This window comes from Microcebus murinus, chromosome 6 (genome assembly GCF_040939455.1).
Source record: "Microcebus murinus isolate Inina chromosome 6, M.murinus_Inina_mat1.0, whole genome shotgun sequence".
NCBI classification, from domain to species: domain Eukaryota; kingdom Metazoa; phylum Chordata; class Mammalia; order Primates; family Cheirogaleidae; genus Microcebus; species Microcebus murinus.
The window spans coordinates 73183542-73202448 of NC_134109.1; the positions used below are offsets into that span (position 1 = coordinate 73183542).

The window sequence follows — 18907 nt, forward strand, 5'->3', positions numbered from 1 at the left end:
CCTCCCCATCCACACTTTATCCCAGTACTTGTTTCATTTTCTTTATTGAACTTATCATTTCTTGAAATGTCTTTTTCATTTTTTTTTCACTTATTTTCTATCTTCTGTGACTTCAGTATACAAACAGTAAAAGAAAGCAGAGTCTGTAACTGCCTTGTCCACTGCTATACTCCCAGGACCTAGAACAGTAACCAGCACATTCCAGGAATTTAATAACATTTGTGGCCTGGTACGGTGGCTCACGCCTGTAATCCTAGCATTCTGGGAGGCCGAGGTGGGCAGATGGCTCAAGGTCAGGAGTTCAAAACCAGCCTGAGCAAGAGCGAGACCCTGTCTCTCCTATAAATAGAAAGAAATTAATTGGCCAACTAGTATATATAGAAAAAATTAGCTGGGCATGGTGGCGCATGCCTGTAGTCCCAGCTACTTGGGAGGCTGAGGCAGCAGGATCACTTGAGCCCAGGAGTTTGAGGTTGCTGTGAGTTAGGCTGACGCCACGGCACTCACTCTAGCCTAGGCAACACAGCAAGACTCTGTCTCAAAATAATAAAAATTAAAAAATTTAAAAAAATAACATTTGTTGAATTAATTGAATAAATGTATTACTCAGAAGTGGTGATAATTTTAAGCTATCTCATACTCTATAGAATTTTCTTCAGAAAATTAGAGGAAAATATATTTTCCTTTCTTTTTATAACTTTTATTATGGAAAACATCAAAGGTACAGAAAAGTTAGAGTAGCATAATGAACCTCCATGAACTCATCACCCAGCTTCAACAGTGTTGCAAATTTGTTTTCAAGCCCCTACCTCATTTTTTTTCCATTTAGAAAAAGAGTCTCGATATGTTGCCCAGGCTGATCTCAATTTTCTGATCTCAAGCAGTCCTTCCCCGCTCGTTCTTCCAAAGTGTTGGGATTACAGACATGAGCCACCACACCAGCCTAGTTATGTCTCTTTAAGTCTGTTTTATCTATAAAAGTTCACCTTTCTAGTTTCTCCCTTTTACTAGTTGAAGAAATCAGATTGTTTTACATTCTGTTTGGTGATTATATTCTTGTGATGTTTCGCATGGTCTTCCTGTGTGTTTTCTGTGATCTAGTTAGCTTTAAAGGGTTGATTAGATTCAGTTTCCATTCTTTTGGTAAGAATACATCATAGGTTATACTTTATTGTATTATGGCAGGAGATTGTGTTGTCCCATTTTTTATGATGTTTAGGTTGGTCAGTGTGTTCCAGATCACCCTGATCCATCCATTATAATAGGTTGTGCCTTGGCCTTTCACCTAATGGTTTTAACAACCATTGATGATAATTGCCTAGATTTATTATTTCATTAAGTGTTGCTAATTGATGTGTTTTTTCCCTAATTCTATCATTCCATCTGTTATTAATAAATTAGAATGCTTGTTTAAAGAAAAAATTTTCTTTTAAGTATTGGTTACCCTGAAATAAGTTTGCATAAGAAAAACGGGGATGTTCATCTTGTAATTGCCTAAAAAAAAAAAAAAAGAAAGAAAAACGGGGATAATTGCTTGATTCTTTTCATTTATTGTTTTTCAGAGTTATGTGCTGTTTCCTTAACAACCCTGCAAAGGTTGACTAATTTTTAAAAATACCATTTTGGGTATTTCATGAATTTGCATTTTAATTGCATTATTTATTTTTAGTGCTCATATTATCCCATTTTGGCCATTGGGAACCTCTTCAGGTTGGCCCTTGTGTCCTTTGATATAACCCAGTAATTCTGACAGTTTTTTGGCTGTTTTCCAGGCCCATCTTGTATATTTAAAATTGTGGGGTTTTTTTCTCTAGTTTTTATATTGGTTGTGTTTTTCCTCAGTATTAAAAATCTTAGTTTTTAGTAGCATTTATATAACTCTTTATTTCTCTCTTCTCCCCTATCAGACTGTGTAATTATATAATTTTTACATAGTCAAGGAATTGCTCAGATAACACAAACTCTGCTGTCTTAGGGACATAGTCTTTTTTTTTTTTTTCCTTAATGTTTTGTTCACCAAATTCCTGTTGGGTGCCTCTTTTAACATAAAAAAACAATGGAAGGGTTTGTATAAAAATAATGCTTTAACTGCCCAGAGCCGAAGTAAAAACAAAAAAAAAAGAACGAAAAAAATAAAAATAATGCTTGATTAAATGACCTAATGTAATTTACAAAGGGTTGGACAGCTCTGGAGGCAGAGAGCTTTTACTAATGTTAGCAGCAGCAGCAGTGTGTAGAGTAGCCCATGTCTAGTACAGTATTATATATTAAGTAGATACTCAGTAAATATTCTATTTTTTTCCTCCTAGATTTGGGTAACTTTAAGAGTATGATTTCTGTAGGCTGGAATTCTAAAAGAATAGTGTCTCCCAAAGTCTTTGTATTGGTAAGGAAAGGAATGACCCATGTTTACTTTTTTTGTTGTTTTTTTGTTTACCTTTCTCATTCTTTAATGTTATTTATTTATTTATAATAGATTTAGTATATACAAGTTGAATTCTGTTACATGTATATATTATAGATATATTGTATAGTGGTGGAGTCTGGGCCACATTTACTTCATAAAGATTTGGTTTTGCTCCTGCTGGAGAGAGGGTCACATTCTCCAAGCAATGCTGATTGAGTTCTACTCTATGATTAAATTTGAATATGAAAATGGGTTATATTAATATAGAATAAACATGTAGTTATTTGGTGCTGATGTTTCTTCAATATCAATGAGAAACTAACTGGGTTTACTTTTTTTTCCCAGATGATGGGCATAAGAAAGCTCGAAATGCTTATCTCAATAATTCAAATTATGAAGAAGGAGATGAATATTTTGATAAAAACTTGGCACTCTTTGAGGTAATATTTTTTTTAATTTTTTTTTATTTCAGCATATTATGGGGGTACAAATGTTTAGGTTATGTATATTGCCCTTGCCCCACCCAAGTCAGAGCTTTAAGCTTGTCCATCCCCCAGATGGTACACACTGCACCCATGAAGTGCATATATATATATATATATATATATATATATATATATATATAGCCATCTCCTCTCCCCTCTCAACCTGCCTGACATCCAATGAATGTTATTATATATGTGCACTTAAGTGTTGATCAGTTAATACCAATTTGATGGTGAATACATGTGGTGCTTATTTTCCCATTCTTGGATACTTAGTAGAATGTGCTCCAGCTGTATCCAGGATAATACAAGAGGTGCTATATCACCATTGTTTTTTGTGGCTGAGTAGAACTCCATGGTATACATATACCACATTTTCTTAATCCACTGATGTATTGATGCAGGCTCTTGGGTTGTTTCCACATCTTTACAATTGTGAATTGTGCTGCTATAAACATTCGAGTGCAGATGTCTTTTTTATAGAATGTCTTTTGTTCTTTTGGGTAGATGCCCAGTAATGGGATTGCTGGATCAAATGGTAGTTCTACTTGTATCTCTTTGAGGTATCTCCATATTGCTTTCCACAGAGGTTGTACTAGTTTGCAGTCACACCAGCAGTCTATGAGTGTTCTTATCTCTCTGCATCCTTGGGACTTTTTGATAAAGGCCATTCTCACTGGAGATAAGTGATATCTCATTGTGGTTTTGATTTGCATTTCCCTGATGGTTAGAGATGTTGAGCATTTTTTCATATGTTTGTTAGCCATTAGTCTATCTTGTTGAAAAGTTTCTGTTCATGTCCTTTGCCCACTTTTTGATAAGGTTTGATTTTTTCTTGCTGATTTTCCCAAGTTCTATATAGATTCTAGTCATCAACCCTTTATCAGATGTGTAGCATGCAAAGTTTTTCTCCCATTCTATAAGTTGTCTGTTTACTCTCATGATAGTTTCCTTGGCTGTGCAGAAGCTTTTTAAGTTGATCAGGTCCTATTTATCTATTTATTTATGAATGAATGAGACAGAGTCTCACTCTCTTGCCCAGGCTAGAATGCCCAGGCGTCAGCCTAGCTCACAGCAACCTCAAAACTCCTGAGCTCAGTGGATCCTCCAGTCTCAGCCTCCCAAGTAGCTGAGACTACAGTCATGTGCCACCGTGCCTGGCTAATTTTTTTTATTTTTAGTTTGGCTAATTTCTTTCTATTTATAGTAGAGATGGGGTCTTGCTCTTGCTCAGGCTGGTCTCAAACTCCTGAGCTCAGGCAATCCTCCTGCCTCAGCCTCCCAGAGTGCTAGAATTATAGGCATGAGCCACCGTGCCTGGCCCATTTATTTATTTTTGTTGTTTCTGTTCTTTGAGGTAATATTTGGGAGAAGACTATGAACAGAGATTTCAGGAATAGATCTCAAGATAGCCATTTTCTACCCCATTTGGTTGTTTTTGTTTTTGTTTTTTTGTTTTTTTTTTTTGAGACAGAGTCTCACTCTGTTGCTAGGCTAGCATGCTGTGGCATCAGCCTAGCTCACAGCAACCTCAAACTTCTGGGCTCAAGCAGTCCATCTGCCTCAGCCTCCCGAGTAGCTGGGACTACAGGCATGTGCCACCATGCCTGGCTAATTTTTTCTATATATTTTTAGTTGGCCAATTAATTTCTTTCTATTTTTAGTAGAGACAGGGCCTCGCTCTTGCTCTGATTGGTCTCGAACTCCTGAGCTCAAGTGATCCACCTGCCTTGGCCTCCCAGAGTGCTAGGATTACAGGCGTGAGCCACCACTCCCGGCCCCCATTTGGTTTTAAAGTAGTAAAAGCTGGGTAATTTAGTAACTAATGTTAAAATATAATAGTTACAGTTGTAACTGGTTGATATATTAATAGTTAGTTTTGTCTATATAATCTAATTATAGTGAGTAGCCATTAAATCAAATTTTTGACATTAAGGAAGAGGAGTATTAACCTCTCGGGCATATGGGTAACCTTGCCATCTAATTTAGCTATGATTTAAATGTTTTTATTAGAATTTCCTTTCTTCTAAGTGTAAAGCATTATATTTCTCCACCCTATGTTTGGGAAGACTGTCATTTACTTTAGAATTAACTAAACAAAAATCACTGTAGGAAGCAGGCTGCCAGGTTAAACGGATCTATATCACTTTTCTTTAGTTGACAAATAATAATTGTATATTTTTATGGGGTGCAGTGTAATATTTTGATGTATGTATTACATTGTAGAATGAGTAAACTAAGCTAATTAACATATATAATCTCATATACTTTGTGGTAGGAGCATTTGGATTTTACTTTATTAGCAATTTTGAAATATATAATACGTTATTGTTAACTATAGTCACCATGCTGTGCAGATCTCAAAAATTATTCCTAGGCCAGGTGCAGTGACTCACACCTATGATCCTAGCACTTTGAGAGGCCAGTGAGGTAGGATCACTTGAGGTTAGGAGTTCCAGACCAGCCTGAGCAACATAGCGAGACCCTGTCTTTACAAAAAATAGAAAAATTAGCCAGGAATGATGACACACACCTGTAGTCCTAGCCTCTTGGGAGGCTGAAGTGGAACGAATGCTTGAACCCAGGAGTTTGAGGTTGCAGGGAGCTGTGATGATACTATTGCACTCTAGCCCAGGCAACAGAGCAAGACCCTATCTCAAAAAACAAAACAAAACAAAAAAACAACCCAAAAAACAATTATTCCTTCTGTCTAATTGAAACTTTGTACCCTAAGACTAACGTCTCCCTCCCCATTTCCTACCTGCCCCACCCCTGCATCTGATAACCACCACCTACTACTCTTTTCTATGAGTTCATCTTTTTTAGATTCCATCTATAAGTGAGATCATGTGGTATTTGTCTTTCATTCCTGGCTATTTCACTCAACATAATGAAAAGGACCTGTATGTCTTATCTAAAGCAACATGGGCTCTGATGGAGTCTGTGGTCAGGTTGTTGAAAGGAGTTGGGTTTATACCAACCCTATCTTTGTCTGACTTTGGACAATGATGCAAGTGCCACTTCTCTCAATGTGCCTATTTTTTTTTTTTTTTTGCAATCACACAAGAGGAGGTTTATTTTCTGGCTAGCCAGGGTCCAAGCCCCAGAGCACCCAACGCAGTGGCCACTCTCGCAGGCAAGGACCCCGACCAGAACAACGGCATGCCTTTTATCCCTATGGTGCACAAGCTGCACACAAGGTGACTACGCATAGATCATGCGTTGACCTTTAAAATGATTGGTTGCCCACTACTGCCTTTTGAAATAATTGGCAGCTTGGTTGCCCTCTATTGCCATGGGCCAGTCGCCCGTGCTTCAATGACCTCATCCCATAATTCCCCATACAGCGGTGTAGCAAGCAAGCAATGACCAGAAGCAAAGGTTTGCGGTTAGCTCATTGCCCCACCCAAGTAAATTCCCGACAATTGGAAGAATTCCTCTGCCCTTCCTCTGCCCTACAAATTCCTCTGCCCTTCCTCTGCCCTTCACAACCAACCCCCACCGCGACCCGTCCAGGTTTGTCACCCAGTTAATCTTTAGATGCCACAACCCCAGTCCAAGTCTGGGTCAGCAGTCCTGGGCTGTCGCTGCCACATGGGTCAGTCTGCTCTTCAGAGGATTCTTCGAGTCTGCAGTCGATTTCCACTGGTCCTGGCACCGCTCCTGGTCTTTTTTATTAGCAGGTCTCACGTGGGAGTGGTGTATCCAGGTCGCTACTATTCTATCGACCTTAAGAGCAGTGGGGGTAACAAGAATAATTTGATAGGGGCCCTTCCACCTCAGCTCGAGGGTTCTACTGTTATGCCATTTCACCCACATCCAGTCCCCCGGCTGGTGTGGGTGAAATGGGTGTCTGGCACCCTCCTCCTCAGGCCAGTAGATAGCATGGAGGCCCGGCCATACTTGACTGTGGACATGTTGCAGAGCCTGCACCGCTTGTAACACTTCTTTGGGATGTCCCGGAAGAGCCTCAGGGCTCATCCTAGAAACTACAGGAGGGGGTGTGCCGTACATGATTTCAAAAGGGGTTAAACCCAAGTGATAAGGGGTGTTCCAGGCTTGGAACAGGGTGAAGGGAAGGAGGGTCACCCAGTCTCCGCCAGTCTCCAGGGCCAATTTAGTCAGGGTCTCCTTTATTGTTCTATTCATTCGCTCTTCCTGCCTAGAGCTCTGGGGATTATATGCACAATGTAATTTCCAATCTATCCCCATAGCCTGGGCCAGCCCTTGACTAACCTGACAGACAAACGCAGGTCCATTATTTGATCCTATCCCTTCCAGCAGTCCATACCTGGGGACTATTTCTTCTAATATTTTCTTAGCTACTGTCAAAGCTGTTTCTCCTTTCATAGGGAAGGCTTCTACCCATCTGGAAAACGTATCTACCATGACCAGTAAATATCGGTACTCGTATTTTCCAGGCTTGACCTCTGTGAAATCTACTTCCCAAAATAGTCCTGGCTGCCTCCCGCTTTCCCTCGTACCTGCGTGGGTCCCTCTGGTCCTCCCCGGCTGCATGACCTGACAGGCTTGGCAGCTTCTGACGATGTCATCTACAACCCGTCCTTGTGACTTGAACCTTAGTTGAGCAGTGTCCAGCAGTTGCAGCATCTTTCTCTTCCCTAGATGTGTGGTATGATGCAGGTGTTCTAACAGGTGGTGTCCTAAGAGTTCTGGCACTATTAGGCGATGCCCTTCGTCCCGCAACCAGCCATCTTCACTTTTGCTTACACGTAGCTGCTCTGAGGCCCAGACCTCATCTACACTGGAATAGTCCGGTGGAGGAGGCAACTGTCCCATGCCCGGGGGTGGCAGGCTAAGGTGCAGGATGTTTGACTACGGAGTGCCTTCTGCAGCCTTCTTAGCTTCGGCGTCCGCTCTCCGATTGCCCCGTGCTTCCACTGAATCCTCGCTCTGGTGTCCCGGGGTATGGACTACCGCCACTACCTTTGGCAGCAAAACAGCCTCCAGTAAGTGGAGTATTTCAGGCTTGTGCTTAATTTCTTTTCCCTCTGCCGTGATGAAGCCCCTTTCCCCGTAGAGAGCCCCATGTATGTGCACAGTCCCAAAGGCATAGCGTCTGTCAGTGTACACCGTCAGCCCTTTTCCTCGGCCTGGCTAAGAGCCTCCGTCAGTGCTATTAGTTCTGCCTTCTGAGCAGATGTCCCTTGCAGAAGGCATGCCGCCCAGACAAGTTTACCTTGGTCATCTACTATGGCCGCCCCTGCGTACCTGCGTCCGTCCCGGACAAAACTGCTTCCGTTCCTGAACCAGGTCAGGTCGCTACCTGGAAGGGGGCGATCCTTCAAGTCTCTACGGGTCGTCTGGGTCTCGGCTAGGATCTCAAGGCAATCATGTTCAGGTGCGGCTGCAGCGGGGGTTGGCAGAAGCGTAGCCGGATTCAAGGCGGCAGGGGTCTGGAACTCAATGCTGGGTGTGTCCAGCAAAAGCCCTTGGTAATGAGTCAGCCTCACATTTGTGATCCATCATCCCGGTGGCTGCTTCAGAACCTCCTCTATGGCGTGCGGGGTGGTGATCTGCAGCCGCTGCCCTAGGGTGAGCTTATCAGCGTCTGACCAACAGGGCCCTGGCTGCAATGATTCGCAAGCATGCTGGCCACCCCACCGCCACCGGATCTAGTTTTATTTTTTTTTTTGACAAGTACGCCACCGGTCTCTTCCAGGGTCCCAGGGCCTGTGTGAGTACCCCCTTGGCTATTCCCCTCTTCTCGTCTATGAACAGGTGAAACTCTTTTGTAGGATCAGGGAGTGCTAGGGCCGGGGCTTCCAGCATGGCTGCCCTCAGGGCCTGAAAAGCGTCTTCCATTTGCACAGTCCACTCCCATGCTCGCCCTGCCTTACACCCTTCATACAGAGGTCGAGCCTTTTCCGCAAACCCTGGAATCCAGAGGTGGCAGGAACCCACCGACCCCAGGAATTCCCTCAGTTCTCGGCTGGAGGCTGAAGTGGGTATCTTTAACACAGTCTGCTTCATTGCCTCGGTTAGCCACCTTTTATTTTATATCCCAAATAGGTGATGTCATCCTAGCAAATTTGAGCCTTCTTTGCACTGGCTTGGTACCCCAACTCGCCTAATATTTTGAATAAGTTTTTGGTGCCCTCTAGGCAGGCCTGGGGGTTAGGTGCAGCTAACAGCAAGTCATCCACATACTGCAGCAGAGTCACCTCTGGGTGATTAGTTTGGTACTCACCAAGGTCATCATGGAGGGCCTCGTTGAACAGGGTAGGCGAGTTTTTAAACCCCTGGGGCAGTCTCGTCTCATGAATTCCTCTCTCCTGGTCCCGCCACTCAAAGGCGAAAATCTGGCTGTGTGTCGCCACCGCCAGGCTAAAGAAGGCATCCTTTAGGTCTAGGACGGTATACCAAGACAGCGTGGGAGAGAGAGAGCTCAACAGAGTATAGAGGTTAGGGACTGTGGGGTGGATATCCAGGCCCCTTGCATTGACTTCCCTGAGGTCTTGCACAGGCCTATAGTCCTTACCCACCCACCCCCACCCCTGGTTTCTTCACCGGCAACAGGGGGGTGTTCCAGGCCGACTGGCATTTTCGGAGAATCCCACTGTCCAGGAGTCTCTGAATGTGGCGCGTAATTCCCACTCTGGCTTCCTGGGACATGGGGTACTGTCTGACTCGGGCTGGCTCGGCTCCGGGTTTTAACTCAACGTAAAGAGGCGGCCGGTGTTTTGCCCATCCTATGCCCCCTGTCTCGGCCCATGCTATGGGAAATTCACAGAGCCATTGTTCCATGCCTTCCTCTCTGCTTTTTGTGGGCTAGTACAGTCTATATTCATCTGCCTTTGTCAGGGTCAGGATCTGAGTGACCCGGGGGCTGTTGATGAGATTGTCTTTATTATCAGTTATTATTACTCCCTCTTCTTCAAAATGAATTTGAGCCTTAAGCTTAGCTTGGTAAGGATGTCTCTTCCCAGTAGCGGCGTGGAACACTCAGGGATGACCATAAAGGCGTGACTCATTTGTCCTGAACCCAAATCCAATCTCCGCCGTGTAATCCACTGATACAGTTTGGCTCCTGTTGCCCCCTGCACCCAACTGGTCTTACTGGACAATTTTCCTGTGTCTTCCGTTAGTACCTGTATCTATGAGGAAGCTGACTGGGTTCCCCTTCACTTGCAAAGTTACCCTAGGTTCGGGGAGGGGGATGGAACCCTGTCTTCCCTATTCATCTGTCACCTGTCCTGCAACCATGACTTTTTCAGGACCTCCAAGTCTTCGCCCCCCTTTCTTTTTGGGGCACTCTGGGGCCCAATGCCCATGCTCCTTGCAATTGGCACATTGATCCTTCCTAGCCTCTCCCGCCGGAGCATTTCCCTATTCTCTGACCCTATCTGCCCCCCTCTTGTGGCGGCTAGCAGGATTTTAGCCATCTCTCTGTTTGCTTTCCGTGCTTCCCCAGCTTGGAATTTCCTATCTTCTATCCTGATCCTCTCTAACCTCTCTTCTGGCGTCTCTCTATTGTTATAGACCTTCTCCACCACTTCTAACAGGTCCTGCAGAGTCTTCTCGCCTAATCTATCTATTCTCTGCACCTTGCGCCTAATGTCGGGGGCTGCCTGATTGACAAACGCCATCATAACAGCGGCTTATTCTCCTCCATTGTGGGATCTGTGGGGGTGTACTGCCGGAAGGCCTCTATGATCCTCTATAAGCATGCTGCCGGGCTCTCCGGCCCCTGACGAACATCTCCTACCTTGGCCAAATTGGTCGGCTTTCGCGCCGCCATACGGAGACCGGCCATCAGAGTCTGGCAGTAGATCTGGAGACGCTCCCTACCTTCAGCCTCATTGTAGTCCCAAAGCGGCTGTTCGAGGGGAAAAGTTCGGTTGATGGTTCGCGGGTTTGTAGTGGGTCTGCCATTCTCCCCCGGAACCAGCTTCCGTGCCTCCTCCTGAATCCTTTCTCTTTCCTCCATTGTGAAGAGCACCTTAAGCAACTGCTGGCAATCATCTCAGGTGGGCTGATGAGTAAAAAGAACAGAGTCTAAAAGATTAATTAGGTCTCTCAGATTCTCAGAGATTGGACTCCAGCAACACTGGCGTCCCAACGGACCGAGGACTGCGTGCCCTCTCCTTTCTGGCCTCTTTAACTGCCAGAACTTCCGCCTTTCCCCTCGGGGCAGGTAGGAGGGCCTTCAGCCAGGGTGGCAGGTCTAGAACCAAGTCTTGCCAGACCACAAAATAGGAGATCTGATCAGGGTGGCCGTGGTGGCCAAATACCACCCCTTTTATCTTTTTGATCAAGGAGGCATCAAACGAGCCCTCCCTGAGCCACCCCACTCCAAACGTGGGCCACTCGTGGGCCAAACTTTCCCTTCTTGACCTCCAGGGACAGGTTGTGTGCCCTTGCCCTGACATCCTTAAAATGGCTCACCAGGATGGACAACAGCGTTGTTAGAGCCTGTGCCATGGCTAGTCGATAATAGGCAGATGTGCAAACCGATATTCTGTAGTTGGGGCACTGGGGACAAGGATCTGAATCCCTAGCCTTTCACACTCCCTACGGAGGTAACGGCCGTGCCCCTCCCACACTAGCCACTCCTGGCACGGGCGGCAGGAGATACACTGTGTGCTGCCAGCCCATGCAGGGGAATACTCACCTGGGGGTTCTAGTTGCCCCCGCGGATCTTTTCGTGGGTCCCCTGATTCCACGGCCCCAGCCCGAAAACCCATGCAACCCTGATGGGTTCTTGGGCTGAAACCACAGAACCCAGAGACTCCAACAAGCCAACGAGAGATGTCACACTCACACACACACAGAAAGCCGGCGACAAACAAAGCAGACAACAGACAAGTAGACAGACAGTGAGGTAAACAGACAACCTAACCTGGTCCGGACCTACTCCCCGGTCTCCTCCTGACCGAGCCCTTGGCTACAAGGTCAGCTCCGGAGTCCCAACGGGGCCAGAGGACGTCTCCGCCTGGCTCCGACCGGCGACCCACCAGCGCGTCCGCCTAGGTCCTGTGCCGGCATCCTGATCCGGGGTCCTGCAAGGGGATTCCGCGTCCCTTGCCCAACACCACACCCAGCTAGTCCGGGGGTGGATTTTCACACTCCTCTCTCAGCCCTGAATTCTATCCGGTAGTCTGTGGGGAAGGCAAATCCTGGACGAGCCCCCAAATGTTAGGGACCAACCTTCCACAGCCCCACCGGACAGAAAAGCAGAGACATTGAGGATGCAATCACACAAGAGGAGGTTTATTTTCTGGCTAGCCAGGGTCCAAGCCCCAGAGCACCAACGCAGTGGCTACTCTCACAGGCAAGGACCAATGTGCCTATTTTTTAAATGATATTTTCTCTCAACTTCTTTCAAGCAAAAAAGTCTGAGGTAAATATTTAGTTCATTCACAAAAGTTTTCCCTTGATCTATCTATGCTTGGTGCTACAAATAATAGCCATAAATGTTAGTAACTAAAAAAGGGGGAATACTGTAGTTTAGAATCATATTAGCAATGTTCTTTATTAGGTTACTGTAGGAGCTAATAATTTATGTTTTTATTAAGATAAACTTACATAGCTATTAGAAAGAATAATGAAAGTTTCCATTTAAGAAGTTTATAAGTGGAAAAAAACATGGAGTTTCCTAAAAAAATAAAAAATAAAACTATTACATGGTTCAGCAATTCCACTACTGGGTATATATTGAAAATGAAATCAGTATGTCAGAGTGATAGCTGCATGCCCATATTAATTGCAGCATTATTGACAGTAGCCAAGATCTGAAATCAACCTGTTTATCAATGGATGAATGTATAAAGAAAAGGTGATATATATGTATATACACATACAAACAAATATTATTCTTTCTTAAAAAGCAGGAAATCCTGTCATTTGCAAGAACATGGATGAAACTGGAGGACATTGTGTTGAGTGAAATAAGCTAGACACAGAAAGATACTGTGTGATCTCACTTATATGTGGAATCTAAAAAAGTTGAACTCATGGAATCAGAAAATACAGTGGTGGTTTCAGGGGTAAAGGGGAGAAAGGAGGAGAAACTAGGAAGGTGTTAGTCACTGAGTACAAAGCTTCAGTTAGACAGGAAGAAAAAGTTTTTGAAATCTGTTGCATAGCATGGTGACTATAATTAATAATGTATACTTGAAAATTGCTAAGACAGTGATTTCAAATGATGTCACCACAAAAAAATGTATTTGAGGCCATGGATATGTTAATTAGCTTGATTTAATCATGCCAAAAAATATATATATATATCAAAACATCACATTGTACACCATAAATACATCCAATTTTTATTTGTCAATAAAAAAAATTTTTGTGAGGATTTATGTTGCCCTAAGTGTGATTTTTTTAATGTTGTGGCGGGGGAGAGGGAGGGAGAATAAAGTCTCTTTGATAAATTTTATTACAATATTTACATGTGAAATATTTTTTCATTTACTTTTCAGTTTTTTGGTAGAAATGTTTTGATGCTTATTTTCAGTGTTCTTCATAACTTATTTCTTCCATATTACTGGCTTTATAGGAAGAAATGGACACCAGACCAAAGGTGTCTTCTCTCCTCAATCGCATGGCCAACTACACTAATCTGACACAAGGAGTAAAGGAACATGAAGAGGCAGAAAACATCACAGAAGGGAAAAAGAAGCCTACCAAGGTGAGGCCTCAAAATAACAAGGGTGAATTAGAAGAACCTTGTGTATAAGACAGGAGGAAATACCCAGGGCATCATTCTGTGTTGAATTACTGTTAAGCGCTTGATATATGCCTGGCACTGTTCTGGGCACTTGGATCGTAGCACAAACAGAATATACAGTGTCCAGGATCTCATGTAGTCTAAATTATAGTGCGGGGAGACAGTCCTTAAGTTGTTTTAACTGTGTTAAAATATATAAAATACTAAGTGTTAATAAGTGCTCTCACAAAAATTTAAGCAGGGTAAAGAGACTGAAACTGACAAAGGAGCCAGAATGGAGGTGGGTGGGTGCTGCTTTGGATAGAGTGGACAGGGAAAGCCCTTTGGACAAGGTGATGTTTGAGCAGCGATCTAGCTTCTGTGAGGGAGGGAGCCACGTGGGAAAAGAGCATTCCCAGGGAGAGGGAACAGCACTTCAAGAGAAGAGTGTCCACACTCATCTGCCCATGCCATCTGTCTGTTGTGAAGTTGTTGAGTTTTTTAAAGACCAAATATCAGTTGTCTCAAAATGAAAATATGAGACATTCAATTTAGCATTCTGGTTCTTCAATTCTATGAAAAGGGGTAAAACGGTCCCCAGATCTTCATTTTATCATTTACTTTATTTACCAACTACTGTGAAGAATTTCTGCCAAATTCTGAAACAATTCTATCAAGTCCTTATTCTGTTTTTAAATGAAGAAAAAGTCAACAGCTTTGAAAAACAGAAAACTTTAAAATTGTTGGGGGCGCGCTTAAAAGTTTATTTGTGGCCAAATGCCTATGTATAATAAAAAAATGTGTGGGAACCTATGTAAAGTAAAAATATATAGTTCTGGGAATAATAGAAGTATGGTGATAAACATTTGAAAGATGGAAATTTTATATGTGCCTTTTTAAAGATATTGCTTAAACTTAGGATCTCTGCTTTGGGATTAATATGGTAGTTGGGATGCAAGTGGTTATATAAAAGTAAAAGACTAAAAACTTCTCTTTGGGATGACTGTATGATTTTTTTTTGTCTTGTCAACATCTTTCTTTCCAGACCCCACAAATGGGTACCTTCATGGGTGTCTACCTCCCATGTCTACAAAATATTTTTGGAGTGATCCTCTTTCTACGCCTTACATGGGTGGTAGGCACAGCTGGAGTTCTTCAGGCTTTTGCAATTGTCCTTATCTGCTGCTGCTGTGTAAGTCTTGCATTGGCTCCTGCAGACTACCTGGAACATTGTAAATTCTCAAGTATATGCACTTGACCTCTTTAGGAATAAAACAAAGAATACTAGGGAAAGATTCATGATCTCAACAGGAAAGATTATTCTAATATTAAAACCTAAAGTACTTTCAGTTATTTAGTGCCTGTTATTCACTGTTTTCTCTCTATTATATTATATGATATACTAGAAATTACAAAGTAAGACTTCAATTGGAAATAGAAGACAAAGTTCCTATCTATTTTTACTTTTATTTATTTATTTTTTTTGAGACAGAGTCTAACTTTGTTGCCCAGGCTAGAGTGAATGCCGTGGCGTCAGCCTAGCTCACAGCAACCTCAGACTCCTGGGCTCAAGCAATCCTCCTGCCTCAGCCTCCCAAGTATCTGAGACTACAGGCATGCACCACCATGCCTGGCTAAATTTTTCTATATATATTAGTTGGCCAATTAATTTCTTTATGTTTATAGTAGAGACGGGGTCTCGCTCTTGCTCAGGCTGGTCTAGAACTCCTGACCTCGAGCAATCCGCCTGCCTCAGCCTCCCAGAGTGCTAGGATTACAGGTGTGAGCCACCTCGCCTGGCCTAAAGTTTCTATCTTTAAAGAATTCAGAATCCAAACCATTTGAGCTTGATAGCATCAAAAGTTGTGACAGAAAATGTGTTATAAAATGTGATGTACTACTCCAGTATGTATTGAGAAACAAAACTGAGAGTTATTTGGGGGGTGAGGGATATTTGGTGTTTTGTTTTAAAGTCTCTTCTCTTCCTTAGAAATTCAGTTGTTCTTTGCAGGTCTTCTCTTCACTATACCAAGAACATTTTGATCTTCCTTCAATTTAAACTCCTCCTATTTATGTATACCAGCTACATCTATCAATTTTATTATAGGTTCCTACTGTCCTATTTTATCACTATAACCATTTAACCCTCCTTATGCATTGTGCTCAGCTGAGTACTTTATAAAACAAGTCAAGCAGATATAGACCATATCATTAATAACTTAAAATTAATGGTACCACCTTTTTTTTTTTTTTTTTTTTTTGAAGTTTCTCAAGCTTAAAATTTCTTTGGTTTTTTGTTTTTTTTTTGAGACAGAGTCAATCTGTTGCCCAGGCTAGAGTGCAGTGCCCAGGTATGCGCCACCGTGCCCAGCTAAATTTTTTTCTATATATTTTTAGTTGACCAAATTAATTTCTTTCTATTTTTAGTAGAGACGAGGTCTCACTCTTGCTCAGGCTGGTTTCAAACTCCTGAGCTTGAGTGATCCACCTGCCTTAGCCTCCCAGAGTGCTAGGATTATAAGCATGAGCCACCATGCCCGGCCTTCAAGCATAAAATTTCAACTGTATTTGGTTCCTTAATTGCCTCACCCTTGTAATTAGCTACCAGTAACTAATCCATTCTCTCTCTAAATCTCTTACATTCAAGCCTTCCTTTTTGTTCCCACCACCTATACTGTAATTTTTGTTTCTCACTAAACGACTATAGTAGCCTACTAAGTGGTCACTCTGCCTCCAGCTACTCCCCATCTGAAATTCATTCTATACTGTGCTTTCAGGTAATGTTTTTAAAATACAGTTCATATATGCTCAGAAGCCTTCAGTGGTTCCTTTTCTTACTGAATATTGTTCTTGGCATCACGGTTACCTTTAGGCAGGTTCTAACCTATTTTCCAAGTTGTTTCCGTACTTATTCCTTTTGAGTATGTTATACTGTATTTCCAGTTTAACTAGGAGATACAGGGTGAGATTAGCAATTCTTAAATAGCACATAACATGCTGATTATGATGTAGGGGCATTTTAACAGAATACTCCAGATATTTTTAAAATAGTGTGACTAGTGCAATGAGTGGGACCACATAATCTTATTTCCATACCATTAGGTATGACAGGCAACTACTTCCATAAAAGAAAGTAGAGTTAAATGTCTGATAAGTGCTCCTGAAGTCTACAGATGGGAAAGTGGTACAGAAATGTCATCTTTGCACAGTAATAATCCTCTGCTTTCTCTTTCTTTACAGACAATGTTAACTGCTATCTCCATGAGTGCCATCGCCACTAATGGAGTGGTGCCAGGTCAGTAGGCCAAGACTGGGTTTTGGGGATTGTCAATGATTACTCTGTGTTTATGCTACAAAGCTAGAGGTACAAACTTCTGGGGAACAGAATACTATTTAGCCTGTCTTGTGCTATAGCAGAGTAATGGTCTGTAGGACATAGACATTAATACTGTTTCACTGTAGGATACCTTCTTTAAAATGTCTCTATTTTCTAAACTAGAATGCTTTAATTTTAGTCACATTCTTAGCTTCTTTTAATTAGAATATATTTTACTGGGCTGTCTCATGCCTGTAGTAAATATTTCTTATTTTTTTCTAAGTAATAACTGACAAACTGTAATGCTTCATGTGTCACATTAGATGGGCAGTATATCATGAAATAAAGGTTGCATCTTTTACTTCCCACTAGTAAATCATTTTATCGCATTCATGGTTTTCAGAAGCCTGAAACATTTGTCCTTCATATGTATTTTTATTCTTATTTATGACTTATTACATTCCTCTTACTAATATACTTTCTATATCCTATTTACCTTCTGTTTTGTCTTTTAGCTGGGGGCTCATACTTTATGATTTCCCGGGCACTGGGCCCAGAGTTTGGTGGGGCTGTTGGCCTGTGCTTTTATCTTGGTACCACCTTTGCAGCAGCCATGTATATCCTTGGTGCCATTGAAATCTTTCTGGTGAGTAATGACTTAATTTTTGTCTACTATACAGAAGAGAGATAGATTCGGGTTTATTTTGTTCTTTGATATCAAAGCTTCTGAGAGATCAGCTATAAGAATAAATCAGGTGATGGATTGCTAACCTGTTGCTGGCCTCTTATTGTGAATATGAGGTAGAAAGGTTGAAGTACCTACCCTTTGCCAAACAGTCCCTTACTCTCCACCCAATCACCACCACTCTACCACCTAAACCAAGAAGTTAAAGTCTTGGAGACAAGACTTGAACCAATGGGAAAAGTCAAATAAAGTTTATCTCTTTCGATATCTTCATCGCCATGAAGTAAAATGTTTTTAATTTCTCTATTTATTCACTGAGATATATTTTTAACTATTTAAAGTAGTGATAGCAGAAGCAGAGCTCAAGGTAATCATTATAATTATTTTATATAACCCTTTGAATAAAATTATTCATTTATTCCTTTTTTTCCTTTTTGGAAATGTAGTTTTTCAGAGCAGCATGTATAATAGACCAAAACAAACAAACAAACAAAATCCATGACATCCCATTTATGTAGGCATTTCGGATCCAAATTGGAATTAGGCTAAATCTCTAGTCATTTTCTGTCCCAGCTTTGCTTTCCTTTGTGGAAGCAAATGAAAACTACAGCCTTTTTTTTCTTTTTTTTTTTTTTTTTTGTCTCTACCTAAGATGGAAAACTACAGCCCTTTTATTATTGATTATTTTGAAATGACCTAATTTTTTTATTTATTTTTTTTCGCCTAACAGGTATATATTGTTCCCCGGGCTGCCATCTTTCGCAGTGATGATGCATTCAAGGAATCAGCAGCCATGCTAAATAATATGCGTGTCTATGGCACAGCTTTTTTGGTCCTCATGGTATTGGTGGTATTTATCGGCGTACGCTATGTGAACAAGTTTGCTTCACTTTTCCTGGCCTGCGTCATTGTGTCCATCTTGGCCATCTATGCTGGAGCCATCAAGTCATCTTTTGCCCCTCCACACTTCCCGTACGTGTCTGTCTCTCTCCTAGCCATCATTATTGGGTAGTCATTGACACTATCTGGTGGTGTGATCATTTCAAGTCAGACTATCACAGAGTCTTCCCAAAATTTCCCTCTTGGATAAGCCCACATGGACTTCCTTCCCAGCTTAAGCAAGAAGACTCCCAACAAACTATATTCTGTCTATCCTCTTTCTTGCCAGGGTGAGGAACCTGTAGCCATGGGGCCACATGTGGCCCTCTAGATCCTTGAGTGCAGCACCTTAACTGAATCCAAACTTCACAGAACAAATCCCTTTATTGGTTCTGTAAAATTTTCATTCAGTCAAAGGGCCACACTCAAGGATTCTAAAGACCACATGTGGCCCCAAGGCCAC

At 42.3% G+C, this 18907-nt stretch overlaps 1 protein-coding gene across 3 annotated transcripts in view; it reads left to right on the forward strand.

The window, feature by feature from the left end:
• SLC12A6 (solute carrier family 12 member 6) overlaps positions 1–18907 on the forward strand; it is a 96432-nt gene that overhangs the window by 55181 nt on the left and 22344 nt on the right. For all 3 annotated transcript variants that reach the window (XM_076004223.1, XM_076004222.1, XM_076004224.1), the window contains 6 exons: positions 2753–2847; positions 13415–13546; positions 14610–14756; positions 16805–16859; positions 17396–17526; positions 18296–18537. In XM_076004223.1, coding sequence (XP_075860338.1) covers positions 2753–2847; positions 13415–13546; positions 14610–14756; positions 16805–16859; positions 17396–17526; positions 18296–18537 — 802 coding nt within the window. The remainder of the gene's footprint in view (positions 1–2752; positions 2848–13414; positions 13547–14609; positions 14757–16804; positions 16860–17395; positions 17527–18295; positions 18538–18907) is intronic.